Source organism: Rhinolophus ferrumequinum, chromosome 6 (assembly GCF_004115265.2).
Source record: "Rhinolophus ferrumequinum isolate MPI-CBG mRhiFer1 chromosome 6, mRhiFer1_v1.p, whole genome shotgun sequence".
In the NCBI taxonomy this organism is placed as follows: Eukaryota; Metazoa; Chordata; class Mammalia; order Chiroptera; family Rhinolophidae; genus Rhinolophus; species Rhinolophus ferrumequinum.
Window position 1 is genome coordinate 23,508,888 of NC_046289.1, and position 19,079 is coordinate 23,527,966.

The window sequence follows — 19,079 nt, forward strand, 5'->3', positions numbered from 1 at the left end:
TGTGCAGAATGTTCATAGTTTTCATATGTCACAGTCTGCCTTGCACTGTAGCTCTAGGTCAGTATTCAAAGTATGGTCCATGAACCACAGGCATTAGAATCGCCAGGGCATGGGGGAGGGGTTTACAAGTAAAAAAATGAAGATCCCTGGGCCCCACCCCAGACGGATTATATCAGAATCTCCGTGATCAAAACCCAGAAATCTTTATTTGTAACAAGCTTATTATGTACTATGTATATATTGAAATTTAAGAGCCACTGTCTTAACTGAGCAAATGAGTAAAGCACATTTTCATTCACGTACAGTGTTGGTGATGATGAGATAAGCATAAAGCATGACTTAAGAAATTATGTTTTTTGAAACAAAAGGATAATAAATGGTGGTCTTTGAATAATTAACCAACAGCCTTCTAGAGGAAGTAAAATGCTTCTTTAGATCCCATTTTGCCCATTCCCTTTAAATTAAAACTAGCGCCATTTGTACTTTTTAGGATCCTGAGCAGAGACCCACTGCAGATGAATTGCTAGATCACCCCCTTCTCAGGAAACGCAGGAGGTAAAATACAAAGAATTTGCTCTGTTGTCTTTCCGTAGGTGGTTAACTGTTAGAGGCTTGCTCAGAACACCACAGAGAGGGTGGTGTTTCCTGACTTGGCCATTCTACTTTCTACCGACATCTCCGCTTTCATTGTTTGAGGGTAGCTTCTGAATTTCACTTCCTTAGCCAGGGCTGTTTTATTCTAAATTTATACTGATGAGACCCTAGGGTGCGGTGCTCCCCTCGTCTGTGAATTTTACTCTAGAGTTGGGGCAGTAGAGTGTATTAGTTAAAAGAGGAGGGCTTTGGACTGAGACATCCTTAGGTTTGTATCTGAGTTCTGTTATTATCTTTGTCAAGTTATTTAACATCTCTGTTCCTTAATTTTCTCCTCTATAAAGTGAGGTAGGGTGAGGATTAAAGGAGGTAATTCAAATAAAGTGCTCAGCCCCGGGCCTGGCACAAGGTACTCAACAATTGTTGGATAGTGGTATAGATTTGGACCAGCCTTTCTTTTTTAAGGTGTTGCTTTAGATGGTAGGTTAGAGCTGGAGGGGTCCTATTCAGATACCTTTTGCCCATATCCCAAAGTCGAGCTTGATTGATTCCTGACAAGTTGTTTCCTGAGATTTATTCTGTGTTAGAGGGCTCTAGAGGTAGTAGGAAGGAGGCCCTTTATCCCTCTCTTCCTAGAAGAGGCTTCAAACCCTAATTTAAAGGAAGAAGTGTTCTTTAACCTTTCTTAAATGTTCTAGTCAGGATTTGATCCTTTTGTACTATTTTTGCCTTACTTCCCTTCATCCTTCCCTACCAGTTCTTTTGTTTCTATACCTTCCCAATATTCAAACATTTATTACGCTCTTTTTCAAGGCTTGCCCTTTAGATTTCCACAATCTTTTTCATTAGTACCTTTATTCTATTGTATTGTTTAATTCATCTTGCCTGGTTCATTTCCAGAACAGTGTTTAGTGCCTAGAATTATGTCTCATGTTCCAGATAAAATACAGTGCATGACCTCTGTGTATACTCAGGCAGTATCATCCGTTAGAGCTGAGTAAGCATATTTAAATGTTTTATCTGACTTATTTCCCAAGAGTGTAATCACTAATCTCTTATTTAAATATTTCCATTGATAATTTTTAATTGCAATTTTATTGAGATAATTGTGTATCTACATGCAGGACTTTGTTAGAACTTTGTACTTTGATGGAAAAACATAAGACAAAGAGCTTTCCAGATAAAGCTCAGGCACAGGAAGTTGTAGAACATATTCCGGAAACACCAAGTCCTGTTTTGCTAGATTAGTGCTTCTAGACTTGGGGCTCTCAAGAGCAACACGTCAAGAGCTTTCCAAAAATACTGATGTCATGTCTAAGTACCACCCCAGGAATTGAGCTACGATTGATTTAACCCTAGGCTAAAACATGGGGTGTAAGTAGAAGGAAGGAAAGCTGGAAAGGTAAGTAGAGAATCTTGAGTACCAAATGAAGGAATCTGTGCTTAATTTAAGAGATAGTACAGAAGTATTGGATGGTTATGAGAGGACTGTTCATGTGATGAGAGACAAGCCTAAGTTATTTGGCAGTGCTAATATCAGTGTTAAGTCAGTATAAGACTGATTAAAGTAGATTGGAACTGTGGTGAGACCAGTTGGGAGGTGCTGCTGTAGGCCAAGTGGGAAGTAAATCTGCCTAGAACGAAGGTGGTGAGACTGGAAAGGAGAGGTGGGTATAAAGGCCATTGTATAGGTAGGATCTGTAAAACGTGAATATTGAAGCGAGAGAGAGAACTGAGTCAGAGATGACTGAGGTTTCGAGCCTAGCTAACTGGGAGACTGGAGGGTGGCAGTTACAGAAATAGGAGAGTCAGAAAGAAAAGCTGTATGGGAGAAAGACAACGAGCTAAGATTTAGAGATGTTGAGTTTGGAGAGTCAGTGGGCAGACTAGATGGCGATGTTGCAAGGAAATTTAAAAAGTGCGTCAGAGGTCCTCAAGGTTCTCTGTTCCAGACATTTCTTGGCGATAGAAAGCAAATGGCCCCAAACTGCTAGCCCCCGTGTATTTAATGAATTGTCTAAAGCCAGGCCTATATAACTGTTTGAGTTGTACTGAGATACTTTCCTTAAAATATTGTAATGTTGTAGGAGGCATATGGTTTATAGAGGATTAAATCTGTGAAATGTATTAAACAGACACTGGTGCAATGTAGGAACGTATTATTTCGCTCATATCTTTGCCTTTCTTTTGGTAGAGAGATGGAGGAAAAAGTCACACTGCTTAATGCACCTACAAAGAGACCAAGGTATGCTCAAGAGACTCTTGAAAAGTAATATGTCTTAAATTACCACCAGGGGATCTTTCTTTGTTGGATCTGTGCATTGTTTGATCCCAGTAATTAGCCTTTGGCATCCTTTCAGAAGCCAACATCTGCGTAAATGTCAGATAGTCATTTCCGAGAAAAAGAAAGCTGTAATTTCACCCTCGTGCTAAAGTGGACATCATCACTATGATGGATGTTGAAAAGTTGAAAAGTGTAGGTGTTACGGACCAGACTGGAATCTGATCTGGCTGCGCTGTGCTGAAGCCCTGAGGCAGGCATTGCGAAGCCTGCTATGATAGAGGGTTGAAATAAGTTGCCGAGAAAGAACATACTTTCTCATACCATAATTGGCAGTTCTTCTCAGGGAAAAGACTGGAAGCATTTTTCTTTGGTGCAGTTTTGATGTTAAATGTGCCTTTGTTCTGGGGGTTGTTGGCAGGTCAAGCACAGTGACTGAAGCACCCATTGCCGTGGTAACATCGCGAACCAGTGAAGTCTATGTTTGGGGTGGTGGGAAATCCACTCCCCAGAAACTGGATGTCATCAAGAGTGGCTGTAGTGCCCGGCAGGTGTGTGCTGGGAATACCCACTTTGCTGTGGTCACAGTGGAGAAGGAACTGTACACCTGGGTGGTAAGTGAAAGCTAAGTACTTTAGAACAGTGACGTAAGTGTAATTGTTTATTGGGCCCTGGATGTCTAAGTATTTTGTTAGCTGAGCATGTGCTACGGGAGTGGGAGCGTGGGGTGACGGAATGAATGTAAGCTCTTTTGAGAGAGTGATTTTGTTGTTTAGAATTCACTGATGTGTGCCCAAAGCCTGGTACTTATTAGGTCTCTTGTAAATGTTTTTTGAATAAATGAATGAACAGGAGAGGGACAGAATTAAAAGGGCGCTAAGTTTGGACTCAGGAGACTAGACTGTCTGGTTAATGGCTCGGTGATTTCAGAAAGTCACTTAATTAGTCTGTTCTGTTACCATGAGGTTCAGAGCAACTAGTGTCTGTGAAATAGCTTTCCAAACAAATGAAGCAGTGTACCATGTCAAGAAAATGCCAAGACCTCCATCAGTGATTGAAGGTGGCTAGGTATGTCTTGAGTAGGATATTCCTTTGTTCCCCTCTAGATTCCACCCTATCCCTTGCCGTCTTGAACAGATTACCTGTATTTGCTGTCTATTTCTTTATCTCCCACTCATTTCTTATTCACATACAGTGCAGCTTCCATCACTGCTATTCCATTGAAACTACTCTTGACAAAATGACCTATAAATTGTGGAAACTAAGGTGCTTTTTACAAGCAAGTTCTTACCTTGTTTGATCTTCCAGCAGCATTTGGTACAGTTGACCACTCCTTCCTTGCTGAAGCTCTGTCTTCCCTTGGCTTTCCTCCTGTATCTTCAACTGTGCCTTCTCATGCTTGTTTTAGGCTGCTTTTCCTTTACCTGACCTTGTCTTAGGCCCTTGGTTTTCACTCTTCCTCCTCTTCCTGAGGGAGCTCATTTTTTCCAGTAATTTCAGAAAACTTCTCCATGAGGACAGGCTTTATTTTCTCCCCAGTGTATGATAGAGTAGAAAACCTCAATTGATGATTGAAAGAATGAATGGATGACTTGGCCTCTATTGTAAAGTGTTACCTTGTTATTTCCTAAAATACTATCCCTTACAGAACTGGCGCCTGGGTGTGCTGCCAGAGATAGGGTGAAATTAGTGCCTAAAAAACCATTTATATAAGGACTTACAGTTGAGTTACTGAATGAAAAGAATGACTGATCTCTATAAATTGTTGAAAAGCCATTTAGGACTGTTCTCAGTGCTGTATAGCAGCCTCTTTGATGTGGCCAGATTCTTTATAACTGCTCCATATTTCTGGGCAACTGTGACCAAAATTTGTAAAACGTCTAGTGAAGATTCCAAAAGGCTGTGCTCCTGCAGGAAATAAATTAGCCTATATAAAGAATTTTTTTTCACCATCACCTGTAATTAAATGGTTTACCTTAGACTTGAAGGAGAAAGAAAAATTGGAACTATGTCCTTTGGAGGCACGATGGGTATCAATCTGGATACTTTTTAAATCTTTACCTGCTGCCAGGGGTTTTATACTACCTATCATCAAAAGGTTTAATTCCCTTACCCGTTGTTTTTTTCATTTCTAAATTTCCAGCTGATTTTTTTTTTTAAAGATTTTATTGGGGAAGGGGAATAGGACTTTATTGGGGAACAGTGTGTACATCCAGGACTTTTTCCAAGTCAAGTTGTTGTCCTTTTCAATCTTAGTTGTGGAGGGTGCTGTTTAGCTTCAAGTTCTTGTCCTTTCAGTCTTAGTTGTAGAGGGTGCAGCTCAGCTCCAGGTCCAGTTGCCGTTGCTAGTTGCAGGGGGCGCAGCCCACCATCCCTTGTGGGAGTCGAACCGGCAACCTTATGGTTGAGAGGATGCACTCCAACCAACTGAGCCATCCAGGAGCTCAGCGGCAGCTCAGCTCAAGGTGCCGTGTTCAATCTTAGTTGCAGGGGGAGCTGCCCACCATCCCTTGCGGGACTCGAAGAATTGAACTGGCAACCTTGTGGTTGAGAGCCCACTGGCCCATGTGGGAATCGAACCGGCAGCCTTCGGAGTTAGGAGCACGGAGCTCCAACCACCTGAGCCACTGGGCCGGCCCCCAGCTGATTTTTTTCCTACTGTTTTCCTTAATAAGAAGTTATAATGATGATTAGCTTCTGGCATGAAAAGTTAAAACTTCACAAGATCTCTTTATTTCACAGAACATGCAAGGGGGCACTAAACTCCATGGTCAGCTGGGCCATGGAGACAAAGCCTCCTACCGACAGCCAAAGCATGTGGAGAAGCTGCAAGGCAAAGCTATCCATCAGGTGTCATGTGGTGATGATTTCACTGTCTGTGTAACAGGTAAGCCGTCAGCAGAGAGCATCCAAATGTATTTAATGTGGGGTATTGTACTTAATATTGTGCAGTTTTACTTGGGATTTTACAATAAAAAACAGTATTCAAAGAACCAAAGACAGTGATCAGATATACACATTAATAACAAAAATTTGCTAGAGTATTAGTGGGTGATGAGCAAGGAGAAGGCAGGTAGATAACAGAGAAGAGGTGGGATCAGGAAAAATATGTTGTATATATCCCAGGTGTGGGGAACAATAACCTCACCACCTAGTCAAGTATGGATGACACTAAATGAGGAATCAAGAGCTAAAATTTAGTTTTGGTCTTAACATTACTCACTTTCTAATTCCTTAGTACTTCTCTTTTTCGCTATACGATAGAGATGGCCCCAGTAAAAGTGTAAGCCTTTCTAACATGTTAACACCGTGTTTCCCCGAAAATAAGACCTAACCGGAAATTAAGCCATAGCATGATAGCATGATTTTTCAGGATGCTTGCCATATAAAATAAGCCCTAATGCATTTTTTTGGAGCAAAAATTCATACAAGACCCGGTCTTATTTTCGGGGAAATATGGTAGGGCTTATTTTAAATTACAAGCACCCTGAAAAATCATGCTGGGGCTTATTTTCCGGTTAGGTCTTATTTTTGGGGAAACACAGGTACTATGACTTTCTAAAAAGCTTATTAACAGTACGCACGAACCCCTAAATGCGAACAGCTCTAGACTTGCAGTCTATCCTTCGGAGATCCCTGGTGTAATCATCTCGTATGAGATCTTTGGCTTGGGGTAGCTCTCATTCCAGTCCTGCCTAGCTTTCTGATTGGACAAAACAAGTCATTCCTTTGATGGGTTCTGCTTTCCTTTTGCAGATGAGGGTCAGCTTTATGCCTTTGGATCTGATTATTATGGCTGCATGGGGGTGGACAAGGTTGCTGGCCCTGAAGTACTAGAACCCATGCAGCTGAACTTCTTCCTGACCAGTCCTGTGGAGCAGGTCTCCTGTGGAGATAACCATGTGGTGGTTTTGACACGAAACAAAGAAGTCTATTCTTGGGGCTGTGGCGAATATGGTAGGTGCAGCCTTGTCTCGGTCCACGTGTTCCCAGGCACACAACCTGCCTTCAAGTTCGTGTGCATCTAAACACGTCATGCAACCTCTACTTGTGAAGTGTTAATTCAGTACAAGAGAATCTTATAGAATGTTTTCATTGGGAAGAAGATCCTCATTTTAATGATTTCCTTTCTTATGTGTGTCCCAGGAAGACTGGGTTTGGATTCAGAAGAGGATTATTATACACCACAAAAGGTAAAATCAGAAGCAACTTCTTCTTAAAGACTATCTAGATCACATAGACTCCAGTAATATGTCTTCTTTCCCTGACTCCTCATATCAAGGCGTTTGTTTCAGAAATATTTCCTATGTGGGACATTGACAATCCAGGATTCCTGTTTCAGGACTATGTGGTCTTGTCATCTGACTAAATCATAAAAAGTTGAGAAAGGATACAGCCACTGTGAACACTGGAGTCGCATCTTACTTGGGGACGAGAGCTGAAATCAGCTTGTACAGTGAAAAAGTCCCATCAAGCTAAAACACCCTGGAAAATTCTTTGGAAAGATACTGAAAAGCAATATACTACCTCTTAACCCAACACAGGCATTTTCCCTTCCTGTTTCCACAGGTGAACACCATATGAAATAGTTTGTATTTAGGGGTCACATATGAAGCATGATAGCTAATTACTCTCATCACTGTGAGAGCTGGCACTGCAGGAGCTGGCACAGGAGCTGGAACCAGCTGAGGGAAGAGCATAGTCACATCTCTCACGCCTACCATAGGGTACAGGCTTGCCCGCTTGAAGGTTGACTGTAATCGACTATACCATTCTCTGTTAACAATGTTTATTTACATTTAAAAAATTAATTATTTATGGGACCATTCTCAGTGGGATTCTTGGCTATTCCTGTTCTCCTGAAAAGGCTGTAGTAGAAACTTTGAGGTTTGAGTTTTCAGGTATGCATCACGTTCCCCCGTCATTCTCTAGCCCTGTCTAGTTGGCTGCAGAGGAATGTGAGCATTGGGAAATCCTGGCTGGGACCTCAGTACTCTTTCACCTCACTTATAGTACGACCAGACTGGGACCCCACTGGACTACTGAGTTTCTTTTATAATTGTCCTCGGGCCTTCTAGCTAAGGACAAAATCAGCAATGGAGTGAAGCTTCTCCTTTCCCAGTGTTATCCGAGGAGTTCTGAGTAGGACCTATTGTAAAAGAAACTTGGACCTGACTTATCTGTTTCGCCGATATGGAATGGCCTTCTTTTACTTTATTATAAAACTGGAGCTTCCTCTTGAAAACAGTGGCCTCTAAGCTACTGTGTGAATCTGAAGCAAATAAAGCAACCTTTACTTCCCTGTAGTCATTCTGCTAAATGTGGGATGTCACTTTTGAAAGGATCTGAAGGTTTTCTCCTAACAGGTTATGTGTGGGGGATTTTTGTTTTCTTACAGGTGGATGTTCCCAAGGCCTTGATTATTGTCGCAGTTCAGTGTGGTTGTGATGGGACATTTCTGCTGACCCAGTCAGGCAAAGTGCTGGCCTGCGGACTCAATGAGTTCAACAAACTGGGTCTGAATCAGTGCATGTCTGGCATCATCAACCATGAAGTGAGTACCTCCTTTGGTGTCCTAACCGCATTGTCAGAACTTCTTTGGGAATGCGATTACTGGTTAGTGACTGCAATTTGACTTCAGAATAAAGTGAGGATCTCACAGACATTATGTTCAGCCAAAGAAGCCAGCCACAAGAGTACATACTATATAATTCCAATTATATGAAGTTTAAGAACAAGCTTTTAACTTGCGATGTCAGAAGTTAAAATAGTGGTTACTTCTGAGAGGAGAGGCGTGGGTATTAACAGAAGTGGTGGGAGACGGCTTCTAGGATGATAGGAGTGGGGTGTGGGGAGTAGTTTTACATGCCTACGGAAAAATGTATCAGGAAAATGCATATCGAAAAAAGCTATACAATGTTTTACAGTATGTTATACTTCAATAAATAAATTGACTACAAAGGATCAAGTAATGGAATTCAGGCTGTATCTTATCACTGAACTAGGTACAAGAAAATCATCATGAAAAGAAACACCTTTCCATGCATCACCTCCCTGGAGAATTTTTCACGTGTATTACTCCTAAGTCACTGATCCTGTGCATGTTGATTAAATGTAATTACCATTCACCTCCTACAAGGATGTCATGAAATTCACCACCAATGTTAAGTCTTAGTCTTCTCTTTGTGTTAGTATGATGAGTTTTTATCATTTTTTTAAAGAATCAAATTAAGAGACAAGTTCCCTAACTCAATGGAAAAGATAATTAATTTTCAAAGCACTCTCTGAAGTAGTGATTTTCAAATGGGAGAGTACAAATTTGGGGCAAGTTTGGGAAGCATATCTGTGTGGTTTGAAAAGGCATTTTCAAAATTACCATTATAGTAGTCCTCCCTTATCCACAGTTTTGCTTCCCAAAGTTTTGGTTACCCAGTCAACCTTGGTCCAAAAATATTAAATGGAAAATTCCAGAAATAAACAGTTCATAAATTTTAAATTGCGTACTGTTCTGAGTCGCATGATGAAATCTCAAGTTTTTCCACAATTTGTTTGAAAGGCCTTTGGTCACCATGATAACATTCTGGGCCTGTTACCCCTCCACTTTTTATCTCATGAGTCCCCACTTTTGTTTTACCTTGTCTTAGGCATACCACGAAGTTACCTACGCAACCTCCTTTACCTTGGCCAAACAGTTGTCCTTTTATAAGATCCGTACAATTGCCCCAGGCAAGACTCACACAGCTGCTATTGATGGTGAGTTGACTTACAATCTACAGGCCTTAGTGGTTCAGGCTCCTTTTCCTATCAAGTATTAACTTTTCTTAGCAGTATGTACATTATCCTCATTTCCCCCTAGTACCCAGTGTGATCTCATTAACAAATTAAGGCATTCAAGTAAGAGTTTTGTGGATAATCATTATAAATGCATAATCAATACACCTGTAATTCCATGCAACTATTGTCTCTAATTAGCACGTCTGTAAGTTTTCTAAGTTAGGTAGTATCCATTTTCTATATTTAAATACAATAGTAGAAAGAAAATACAATATTGAGTCACTTCTTGGCTCTAATTGGTCATAGTCTTAGATACCGTAGCTGCCCTAGAGCCAGGATCATGTGGCTAGCTTCGTGTTTGTACACGTGTATCTCCTCTCACAACCAGAAATTACTCCATGGAGCTCTGCATTGGCTGCATTTTCCCTCTGTTCCATGACCCATTTGTGCCTCGTTATTTGTTTTTGCTTCTCAGAGCGAGGCCGGCTGCTGACCTTTGGCTGCAATAAGTGTGGACAGCTAGGCATTGGGAATTATAAAAAGCGTCAAGGAATCAACCTGTTGGGGGGACCCCTCGGGGGAAAGCAAGTGATCAGGGTCTCCTGCGGTGATGAGTTTACCATTGCTGCCACTGATGGTGAGTCCGTACACAGCCTTTCAGGCTTTCTGGATGGATGGCTGTGTTTTCACTTTTGGTTGGGAAAGAGCTGGACCTATTACTTGTGTAGCTGGATCATATGTTTACCTTTTCCTTTGTATTAAATTGGTGGCTCATTGTGCATATGGAGCTTCATTAACTTTTCATGTATCCAACGTGGTGATTGTTTTTAAAAAGTCAGATTTCTAGATAATGGCAGGTTAATATTCTATGTCCTTACTTTTTTGATTTTAACTTTTTTTAGTAAAATGTTTTAAGAATTACTACGTGTGTGCGTGCGTGTGTGTGTGTGTGTGTGTGTGTGTACACATATATATACCATGTTTAGCACCACGTGGGTTTCAGTAAATGTTGGCGAGGTGGCTGGAAAGGAGAACAACTTGACTTAACCTTGCTCCTTGGCTGCGGTCAGCCGCACTGCAGTGATGAGCTTAGAGACGGCTAAGGCTTGAAGGGTTGTGTATACTCCGTGTGTCTCAGCCTTCTAAACTAGTCTAACCGAATTTTCTTCTCTTTCCTCTCATAGCTATTTCTTCTCCACATCATCTTCTTGCTCGCATCACGGCTTCTCTTCTTTACTGCCACTTCTGCTAGTCTTCATTTCCTTCCCTCTTTCTTCTTTCTTTCTCTTTAGCGCTCTCTTTCCTGTATCACCTTCTGAACTTTTTTGATTTTTGTAGCTACTTCTTTCTTGTGACTGGTGAACAACAAATCATATTTCAGCTTATCTTTTGACTCATTTCAGCTTTTTTTAGTGTTGCTCATGCTCTGAGATGTCTTTGTTTTCTTTTGGTCTGTGCCTGTTGTATACACACGAGGGATCTAGGGATACTGCCAGATAAGTGAGCTGTCACCAAATTTAATTAATTAAGTGAACCAGCTTTCAGAGTGGCACATTAACTTTCCCTATTTGTCCCAAAACAAGGGATTTTAGGAAGCAAATTGTTTACATCAGACTAGACAAATGGAAATGTTACCTAGAAAGACAGTCATGATTTCACTGAGGACCAAATTTAGTGCAGCAAATTCAGTAGCACTTTCTGACAGGGCCTCAAAGAGGTCATGTTTCTTCAGTAGATCTGTGCACTTCATGAGTTACGCTTCAGAGTGAGGGATTATAAAGTTGGATTCCGTGCCTGGGCATAGAACCTTTTTTTTTTTTTTTAACTTTTATTTATTTTAAGTATATTTTTCCAAGACCCATCAGCTCCAAGTCAAGTAGTTGTTTCAGTCTAGTTGTGGAGGGCGCAGCTCACAGTGGCCCATGCGGGGATCAAACTGGCAACCTTGGTGTTATGAGCACCACACTCTAACCACCTGAGCTAACCGGCCGCCCCAAGCATAGTACCTCTTGATAAATGTTCCTGTACTCCTCTGAACTGTACTTGGTCACCTCCTTTACACAGCAAACAGTGCCTGCTGTGCTCCAGGTCTTCTTTTAGGCTCTGGGAATATAGAAGTGATTCTCAGAAAGCCCCTCTCTTCAGGGAGCTCCTAGTCTAGTAGGGTAGGGGAGACACACATAAACAGACTAGTACAGGCAGGTAGATCAGGTGCCATGATGGCAGTGTCCAACTCCTCTAAGCCCTGGAATGCCCAGAGCTCAGTCCTTCTCTCTCTCCACTGTCTCCCTTCATTCCCCACCTTAAATCCCCCCATACACTGATAGCTTTATTACCACCCTTCACCTCCACGCTCACATACTCCACAGCCCCACGACTCAGATGTTTAAAGATAGGGTGGCTTTATAGCCCAGTTTTCCCAGGTCAGTCCTGATCCATGCGTACCATCATCAATACCATGTTTCCCCGAAAATAAGGCCTAGTGGGACAATCAGCTCTAATGTGTCTTTTAGAGCAAAAATTAATATAAGACCCGGTCTTATTTTACTATACTATACTATAATTAATATAATATAATACTGGGTCTTATATTAATTTTTGCTCCAAAAGACGCATTAGAGCTGATTGTCCATCTAGGTGTCTTATTTGCAGGGAAACATGGTAGCACCCCATTTTCATTTGAAAAATGTCCTGATTTGGATAAGAAGTTATACTCATCTCAAATAAACTTACTATATTCAAATCAAACTTCTAATTTTCTACACAAACCTGTTCCACTGGCAGCCTTCCCGTCTTAGTCGTGGCAGCTCCATCCTACACCCCACACCCCATCCACCAGCAAACCTGTTGATTGTCTTCAGAATATATCCAGCTACTTCTCAGCATCTTCAGTACTATAACCGGTCTCCTTGCTTCCACCCGTGGTTCCCTGCAATTAATTCTGCTCATGGTCGCCTGAGGGGTTTTTAAAAATGCATACTGCTCAGAACCTAATGGTTTCCTATCTCATTCAGTAATAACCAGTACCAGTAATTACAGTGGTCTGCAGAGCTCCACATAACCAGGACCCCAGCCATTTCCTGACCTCTTCTCTGACCACTGTCCCCTCTCTTACTTTGCCCAGCTCCAGGGGCCTTCTTGTTCCTTTTTTGTGAAGCTCACGTTACCTACACAGGACCTGTGCACTTGCCATTTCTTCTGCCTGGAAAGCTGTTCCCCTACATATCTACGTGGCTCTCTCTCTCACTTCAGTCAGGTCTCTCTCTGCCAAGTGTCAACAAGTATTTCTCTGACTTCCCTATCTAAAATAATAATATCCCACTATTATTTTTTATTTTCACTTTTCTATACCATTTATCTTCCTTTCTAGCACTTATTACTACCTGCAATACTATTTATTTATCAATCTTCCCACATTAGAATGTCAGATCCAAAAAGGCAGTGACTGTTTTGTTCACTGCTCTGTCCCCAGCACCTCGAGCAGTGCCTGTCATGAAGTAGATGCTCCAGAAATATTTGAATGACCAAAAAATGTTGTTCAATGAGCGAATGAATAAATGAATGGATGGCAGTATGTAGGAGCGGTGGTCACTTTTACCTGTGGCATAACAGCTTTTGCTTGTTTTTTACATAGTAGGAAATCTTTCTAGCTCTAGGGCATAAAGATGGGTAACCCAAAGAGTTGGGAAGCGGTGTTCTGTTAAACTGTCTGCTGTTTAATTTTTCTCTAGATAATCACATATTTGCCTGGGGCAATGGTGGTAATGGTCGCCTGGCAATGACGCCCACAGAGAGACCTCATGGCTCTGATATCTGTACCTCATGGCCTCGGCCTATTTTTGGATCTCTGCATTACGTTCCAGACCTATCTTGCCGTGGCTGGCACACCATTCTCATTGTTGGTAAGGGTTTCATATTTGTGGGTTGGGGTGGCTTTGACAGAGGATAGACCCACACCTAAGGTACCGAATGGCCATATGCTTGGAAACAGAAGTGTCCTGAAGAAAAGAGGCTATTTCTGTAAGTCTTACAATGTCAGTGATGCCAGCCTAGTGGGAGGAACAGAACATTGTCACTTCCTGAGCTTTGTCATTTTCTACCTCTTGACCATTTTTTAAAATAACTCAGGACTCTTCCCCCTTGCCAGAAATTTATAACTTCTGGTCCTCTACTAATTTTACTATCTGTGTTCATGCTGTTGTGAGAAACATTTAGTATACCTTTAACAAGAAACTAAATCATAACTGCTTTCTGCATAAAGATTACTTTTTTATGAACTAAATTATAAAGACCTGTGTGGGATTTACAAGTCCATTCTTTTGGATCAGTGGTTCACAACCTTGGCTTCATGTTAGATTCCCCCGAGGAGCTTTTAGCAATCCCACTGTCCTGACCAATTCAATCAGAATCTCTGGAGTAGGACCTAGGCACTGTTACTTTCTAAAGCTTCCCAGGTGATTCCAAAGAACAGTTAAGGTAGAGAATTGCTATTTTACATAGTGAATATTGTGCGAGTAGCTAAGGGTCCTTGGCTTATGACACTAATACCTAAAACAGTAAGTAATTCATCTGGAGTGAGGATAGCGGTTATCTCCTAGATTAACTCCCTACCCTAGTCTCCTCACTTCGCCTGCCTGTAGCTGTATATAATGCTTACCTACTGAATATTTTTCCTCAGAGAAAGTATTGAATTCTAAGACCATCCGTTCCAACAGCAGTGGCTTATCCATTGGAACTGGTAAGTAGCAATGTCGCAGATACCAGTAGTTTTGTGAGGTATGGGTCTTTGGGTTAGATTCTGTGCAGTCTCCAAAAAAAAGGAAAAAGAAATATGAAATATCTTTGGGAAGTGAGGAATACAGTGATCATCAGGGGGAAGATCATATTTTGGTGGATTTCACAATAAGTTACGACTTTTACATCGTGGTCAGAGGGAGAGTACATTTTTGCCACCATGCATCTGGAAGTAATTAAGTGGCTTGCAATGGGACTTATGTATTGTTCTTTTCCTTACTATGTTAGGGACTATGGATTCTGTCTACCCTGTACTTCCACGGTATTCCCAGGGTATTTCAGTCTATAGAAATAGTTCTTCAAAATAGGCCCTCAGAATTAAAAGTTGGTTAAACTTTCAAGTGGTTAAGAAAATCAGCCCAAGGCTCTCTGATAATTTTCCATCCTTAAGCCAGTATAGCTGGTGATCATAAACAGTCCTTTACGTTTAACTTTAGAAAGAATATACCATACAATGGTTTTTTTGGGGGGTTGGCAAATTTACTTTTTATTTTCCTTTTGGCCCATATTAAAATTCAGTTTCTTGACAACACATCAGCTAGTCTTCATTAAGGTAACTTGGAATATACTGCATGATATGAAATAACCAGGCATATTTTAAAAATTCTTACAAATAGTCATCAAAGAATTTAATGAATTTAATGGTTGAAGACTTCTCCATTTAAATGTTTCCCCAGAAAGGGAGTTAGTGGTGTGTTTGTCTGGCAACTTGAAGTGGTGTTCGGCTCAAACGTGAAAGAGCCTTGTATATAAAATGAACCTCTGTGATGGAGTCTGTATGTGTCTGAAAGGACGGGTGCTAGGTTTGGTGAGCTGTAGTTGTGATTGTTCACTTATGCTTTAGAACACTGATCATTTTCTATGAACACAGGGATAAGCAAGTTTGGAAAGTAAAAGCAAATTACCATGAAAATGCTGACCTACCATACCTTGTGTAAAAACTAAAATTTAGTCCCCAATATCTGACTTACACTGTTGCTGATCCACTTCATGCAACAATAGGCACCTGTTCAGGGGTCAGTGGGGCTGTAAGATGGTGACTCCTGGCTGCATAGCAAAGCTCTGTGTTTCTGTGTTGTGTTTCTGTCAGTGGTCCAGAGCTCCAGCCCGGGTGGCGGTGGTGGCGGGGCAGAGGAGGAGGACAGTCGTCAGGGATCTGAAACTCCCGACCCAAGTGGAGGCTTCAGAGGAACGATGGAGGCCGACCGCGGAATGGAAGGTTTGGTCAGCCCCACGGAGGCACTGGGCGTCAGCAGTGGGGCCAGCAGCTCCTGTCCTGGCTGGCTTCGAAAGGTAATTCCTTCACCAGAGGTTCCTTAGATAAAGTATCCGGCCCTGTGCAGGGACTAGGAAGCAGTTGTCAGAACCCTAGTGTCCTATGTCCTAGTCACAAGTTTGGCAGCAGGCATCTAACTTCTGATTTCTACGTGGAACAGAACACCAAATCTAACCCTTTTTTCTTCCTGACAAGAAGAGATACAGAATGTTCTCATACCTGTATTACTTAAATGAATGTAAATTAATACAACCTTCCTTGACAGTTTTTGTAAAGCATGTGTGCAAAGATTAAGCTTACAGATTTTTTGCAGTGGTTTGTAAAAGTGGCATGTTGGGGCATTTGGAATGCCGTACAATAGAGAAATGGATTATGAGAGTTGACATGCAGAGAGTAAAAAGGCTGGAGTATATTGAGTTACATCGAAAGTTGGTTATAGCGTATGGCTATGCAGAAAAGGATGGACTATCTGTGCAGTATGATCCCATTCTTCTAGAAAACACGGAATGCATAGACGACTTACCTGTGGAGACTATTGATCATTGTAACTGGTTATCTGTGAGTGATGGAATTGATAGTGATTTTTATCCACCTTTGCCCATCTGTATTTTCTCATTTTCTACAGTGGACATTTATAGTTTGTGAAATTTTAAATTTTTTTGTCAAAAAAAGAATATAGATTTATAGCTCCCTGTGTAATAACTTGATAACTACACTTGATAGCTATCTAGGAGTACGAATGGAGGAAGCAGCACACTATACTGTCTGAAACGTCAGCCTCAGCCTTCAGAGCCTGGCAGCTGGCCTTGCTGACGTCAACGTAAAGCGCCCCAACTCGCTGAATAGCCTATAATAATAAGTGTGTTGGGGAAACATGCCAGACACTCCAAACTCTGTTCTTGAATTTGAATTCATATCACTGTAACTCTTCCGAGGAAGGGATGGCAGGCTGTGGACAGGTAGGGTGAGCTATGTTGTAAACACAACTGTCCTGCTCCACTAGAGGGTGCTGATGTCACGACAGAGTGAAAGCTGTAGGAAGAACGGGATTTGGGAGAAATTAAATGGCTCAAATAGAACTGATGAGATTCTTTCTCTTGAACACAGGAGCTGGAAAATGCAGAATTCATCCCCATGCCTGATAGCCCATCTCCCTTAAGTGCAGTTTTTTCAGAATCTGAGAAAGATACCCTGCCCTACGAAGAGCTACAAGGACTCAAAGTGGCCTCCGAAGCGCCTTCAGAACACAAGCCCCCAGTAAGAGCCTGGGTAATTGAGCTTTTTGCCTTTGAATCAGAACTAGGTAAACAGTGGCTACAAACTGCCCAGTTCTTTTGGCCTCACTGTCTCCTCCAGCTTCACTGGTCTCCTAGCTGCCCTGTATGAGTTCATTATACTGTCTGTTCAGTAGTGCTTAACGCCTCTACTAGAGGATCAACTGACTTGTCCTGGAAAAGTGTTTACCCTTTCACATTTCTGACAGGCTGGCACCTTTCTACCCTAGAGGACTGTCTTTTATATCTGCCTCAGAAATGCCAAAATTCAAATCCAGCTTTTCATGACACTGCTAGGGTGGGTTGGGGGCTCTAAATATAAGTAAGAAATAATGCTTGTAGTCTCTCTAGTAAGGGAGCAACAGTGTATACCTAACCTTGATAGAAATCAAACTGGTAAATACCTCAATAAAACTGTAACCCAGGGGTCATCAAACTTTGTTCTATAAAGGGCCACTTGGTAATTATTTCAGCCTTTGTGGACCATACAGTCTCTTTTGCAGCTACACACTTTGACATTGTACCACAAAAGAAGCCATAGATAATACATAATGAATGAACATGCTTGTGTTCCAATAAAACTTTATTTACAAAAACAAGTAGTAGGCCTGATTTGACCTATAGACTGTCTTATGCTGACCCTTGCTATAAACAAAGTATAATAGAAAAAGAGAGAAAAATTCAGACTAGGATAATTGAAAAGCTTCCCAGACGAGGTAATAAAACCTTTGAAACTTCAAGGTGGACGTTTTAATTTCTCTCTCAGTTAGCCTTCTTGAATTGTTTTGGTGATCCTGTTTACTGAACATTTCTCAAATCTCTTCCAAAGTGTGATCCACTGCATTTCATGAATATTGACCCTTTGGGTCAGTGTCATCACTGTGATCAGAAAGACATGTTCCAAACTAAATCATGCTTTCCCCCATTTCAGCATTTTAAATGGGAAGATATCAGTATACTTTAAACTTTTTCACAAAGTCTTCCAAAATAGATGATTGTTCTTTTACCTTAGCGTCACAGACTGAGGCACTGAGAGTTTTCGTGTCCTGTTACGTTAGAGCCAGGTGCCCTTGTAATCCTGGTAGTTTCTCTTGCGTTTACTTCAGGTGTATATATGTTTTATCTTATTCTGGCATCGGAGGAGAACTTCCTGTGACCTCTGTCTTCACTCTTTAGCCACCTCGGCTGAATCCTGCAGGAACATGTGCTGGGAAGGGAACCCCACTGACTCCTACCTGTGCATGCAGCACTCTGCAGGTGGAGGTTGAGAGATTGCAGGGTCTGGTGTTAAAGTGTCTGGCTGAACAACAGAAGCTACAGCAAGAAAACCTTCAGATTTTTACCCAACTACAGAAGCTGAACAAGAAATTAGAAGGAGAGCAGCAGGTGAGAGCATTAAAAGAATAATTCAATTTCTAATTCCGTTTTGAAGAATCACAGAAACAAAACACCAAGGACTGAAATAGACTTGCTCCTTTTCAAGTACTTAATTTTTAATGTTGTAACTTTTGTAATTAATCCCAGAAGCCCTGGGCCTTGTTTAGGCACCTGGATTGAATTATTTTTATCACCTAACTTCCATTGTTTTTTGTTATTCTTTGTTTTTTCTTTCCTTTTTATTATGAAAAACTTTAAACATTACAGTTCACCCATATATCCACCATCTAGATTCAACAATTGTTAACAAGTTGCCATATTTGTTTCAAGTGTGTGTGTGTGTGTGTTTAGAACACCTGTGTGTATTTAAAATGTGTGTGTTTATTTTTATTTTGCCAAATCATTTTCAAGTAAATTATGAAAGTCATGAGATAGCCCCTCCTAAATACTTTATTACACATACACAAAAATAAAGACATTCATTCTCCTGGATAACCACAATACTATTATCACACTTAACAAAATTAACACTAATCTCTAGTCTCATCTAGTACCCAGTTGATACTCAAATTTTCCCAGTTTTGCCACAAAAATGTCCTTTATAACTGTTTTTATCATATCAGAATCCAGTCAAGAACCCCATATTACATTGTTACGGATCTTATTTCTCTTAATCGAGATCAATTCCCTCCACTACCATCACCTTTCC

The 19,079-nt window shown here is 41.1% G+C and overlaps 1 protein-coding gene across 3 annotated transcripts in view; it reads left to right on the top strand.

The window, feature by feature from the left end:
• The window catches only part of NEK9 (NIMA related kinase 9), a 33,832-nt gene that overhangs the window by 11,442 nt on the left and 3,311 nt on the right, over window positions 1-19,079 (top strand). Inside the window, exons 8-21 of one of the 3 annotated variants that reach the window (XR_004423245.1) lie at window positions 491-555; window positions 2,789-2,839; window positions 3,297-3,489; window positions 5,618-5,762; window positions 6,632-6,832; window positions 7,022-7,068; window positions 8,274-8,429; window positions 9,520-9,628; window positions 10,125-10,286; window positions 13,381-13,551; window positions 14,328-14,387; window positions 15,534-15,736; window positions 16,827-17,022; window positions 18,170-18,379. Coding sequence is in view for 2 of the 3 variants with exons in the window: in XM_033108788.1 (XP_032964679.1) it covers window positions 491-555; window positions 2,789-2,839; window positions 3,297-3,489; window positions 5,618-5,762; window positions 6,632-6,832; window positions 7,022-7,068; window positions 8,274-8,429; window positions 9,520-9,628; window positions 10,125-10,286; window positions 13,381-13,551; window positions 14,328-14,387; window positions 15,534-15,736; window positions 16,827-16,988; window positions 18,170-18,379 (1,935 nt within the window). In the remaining variant the exon portion in view is untranslated. The remainder of the gene's footprint in view (window positions 1-490; window positions 556-2,788; window positions 2,840-3,296; window positions 3,490-5,617; window positions 5,763-6,631; window positions 6,833-7,021; window positions 7,069-8,273; window positions 8,430-9,519; window positions 9,629-10,124; window positions 10,287-13,380; window positions 13,552-14,327; window positions 14,388-15,533; window positions 15,737-16,826; window positions 17,023-18,169; window positions 18,380-19,079) is intronic. The other 2 variants (XM_033108788.1, XM_033108789.1) reach the window with 2 other exon arrangements.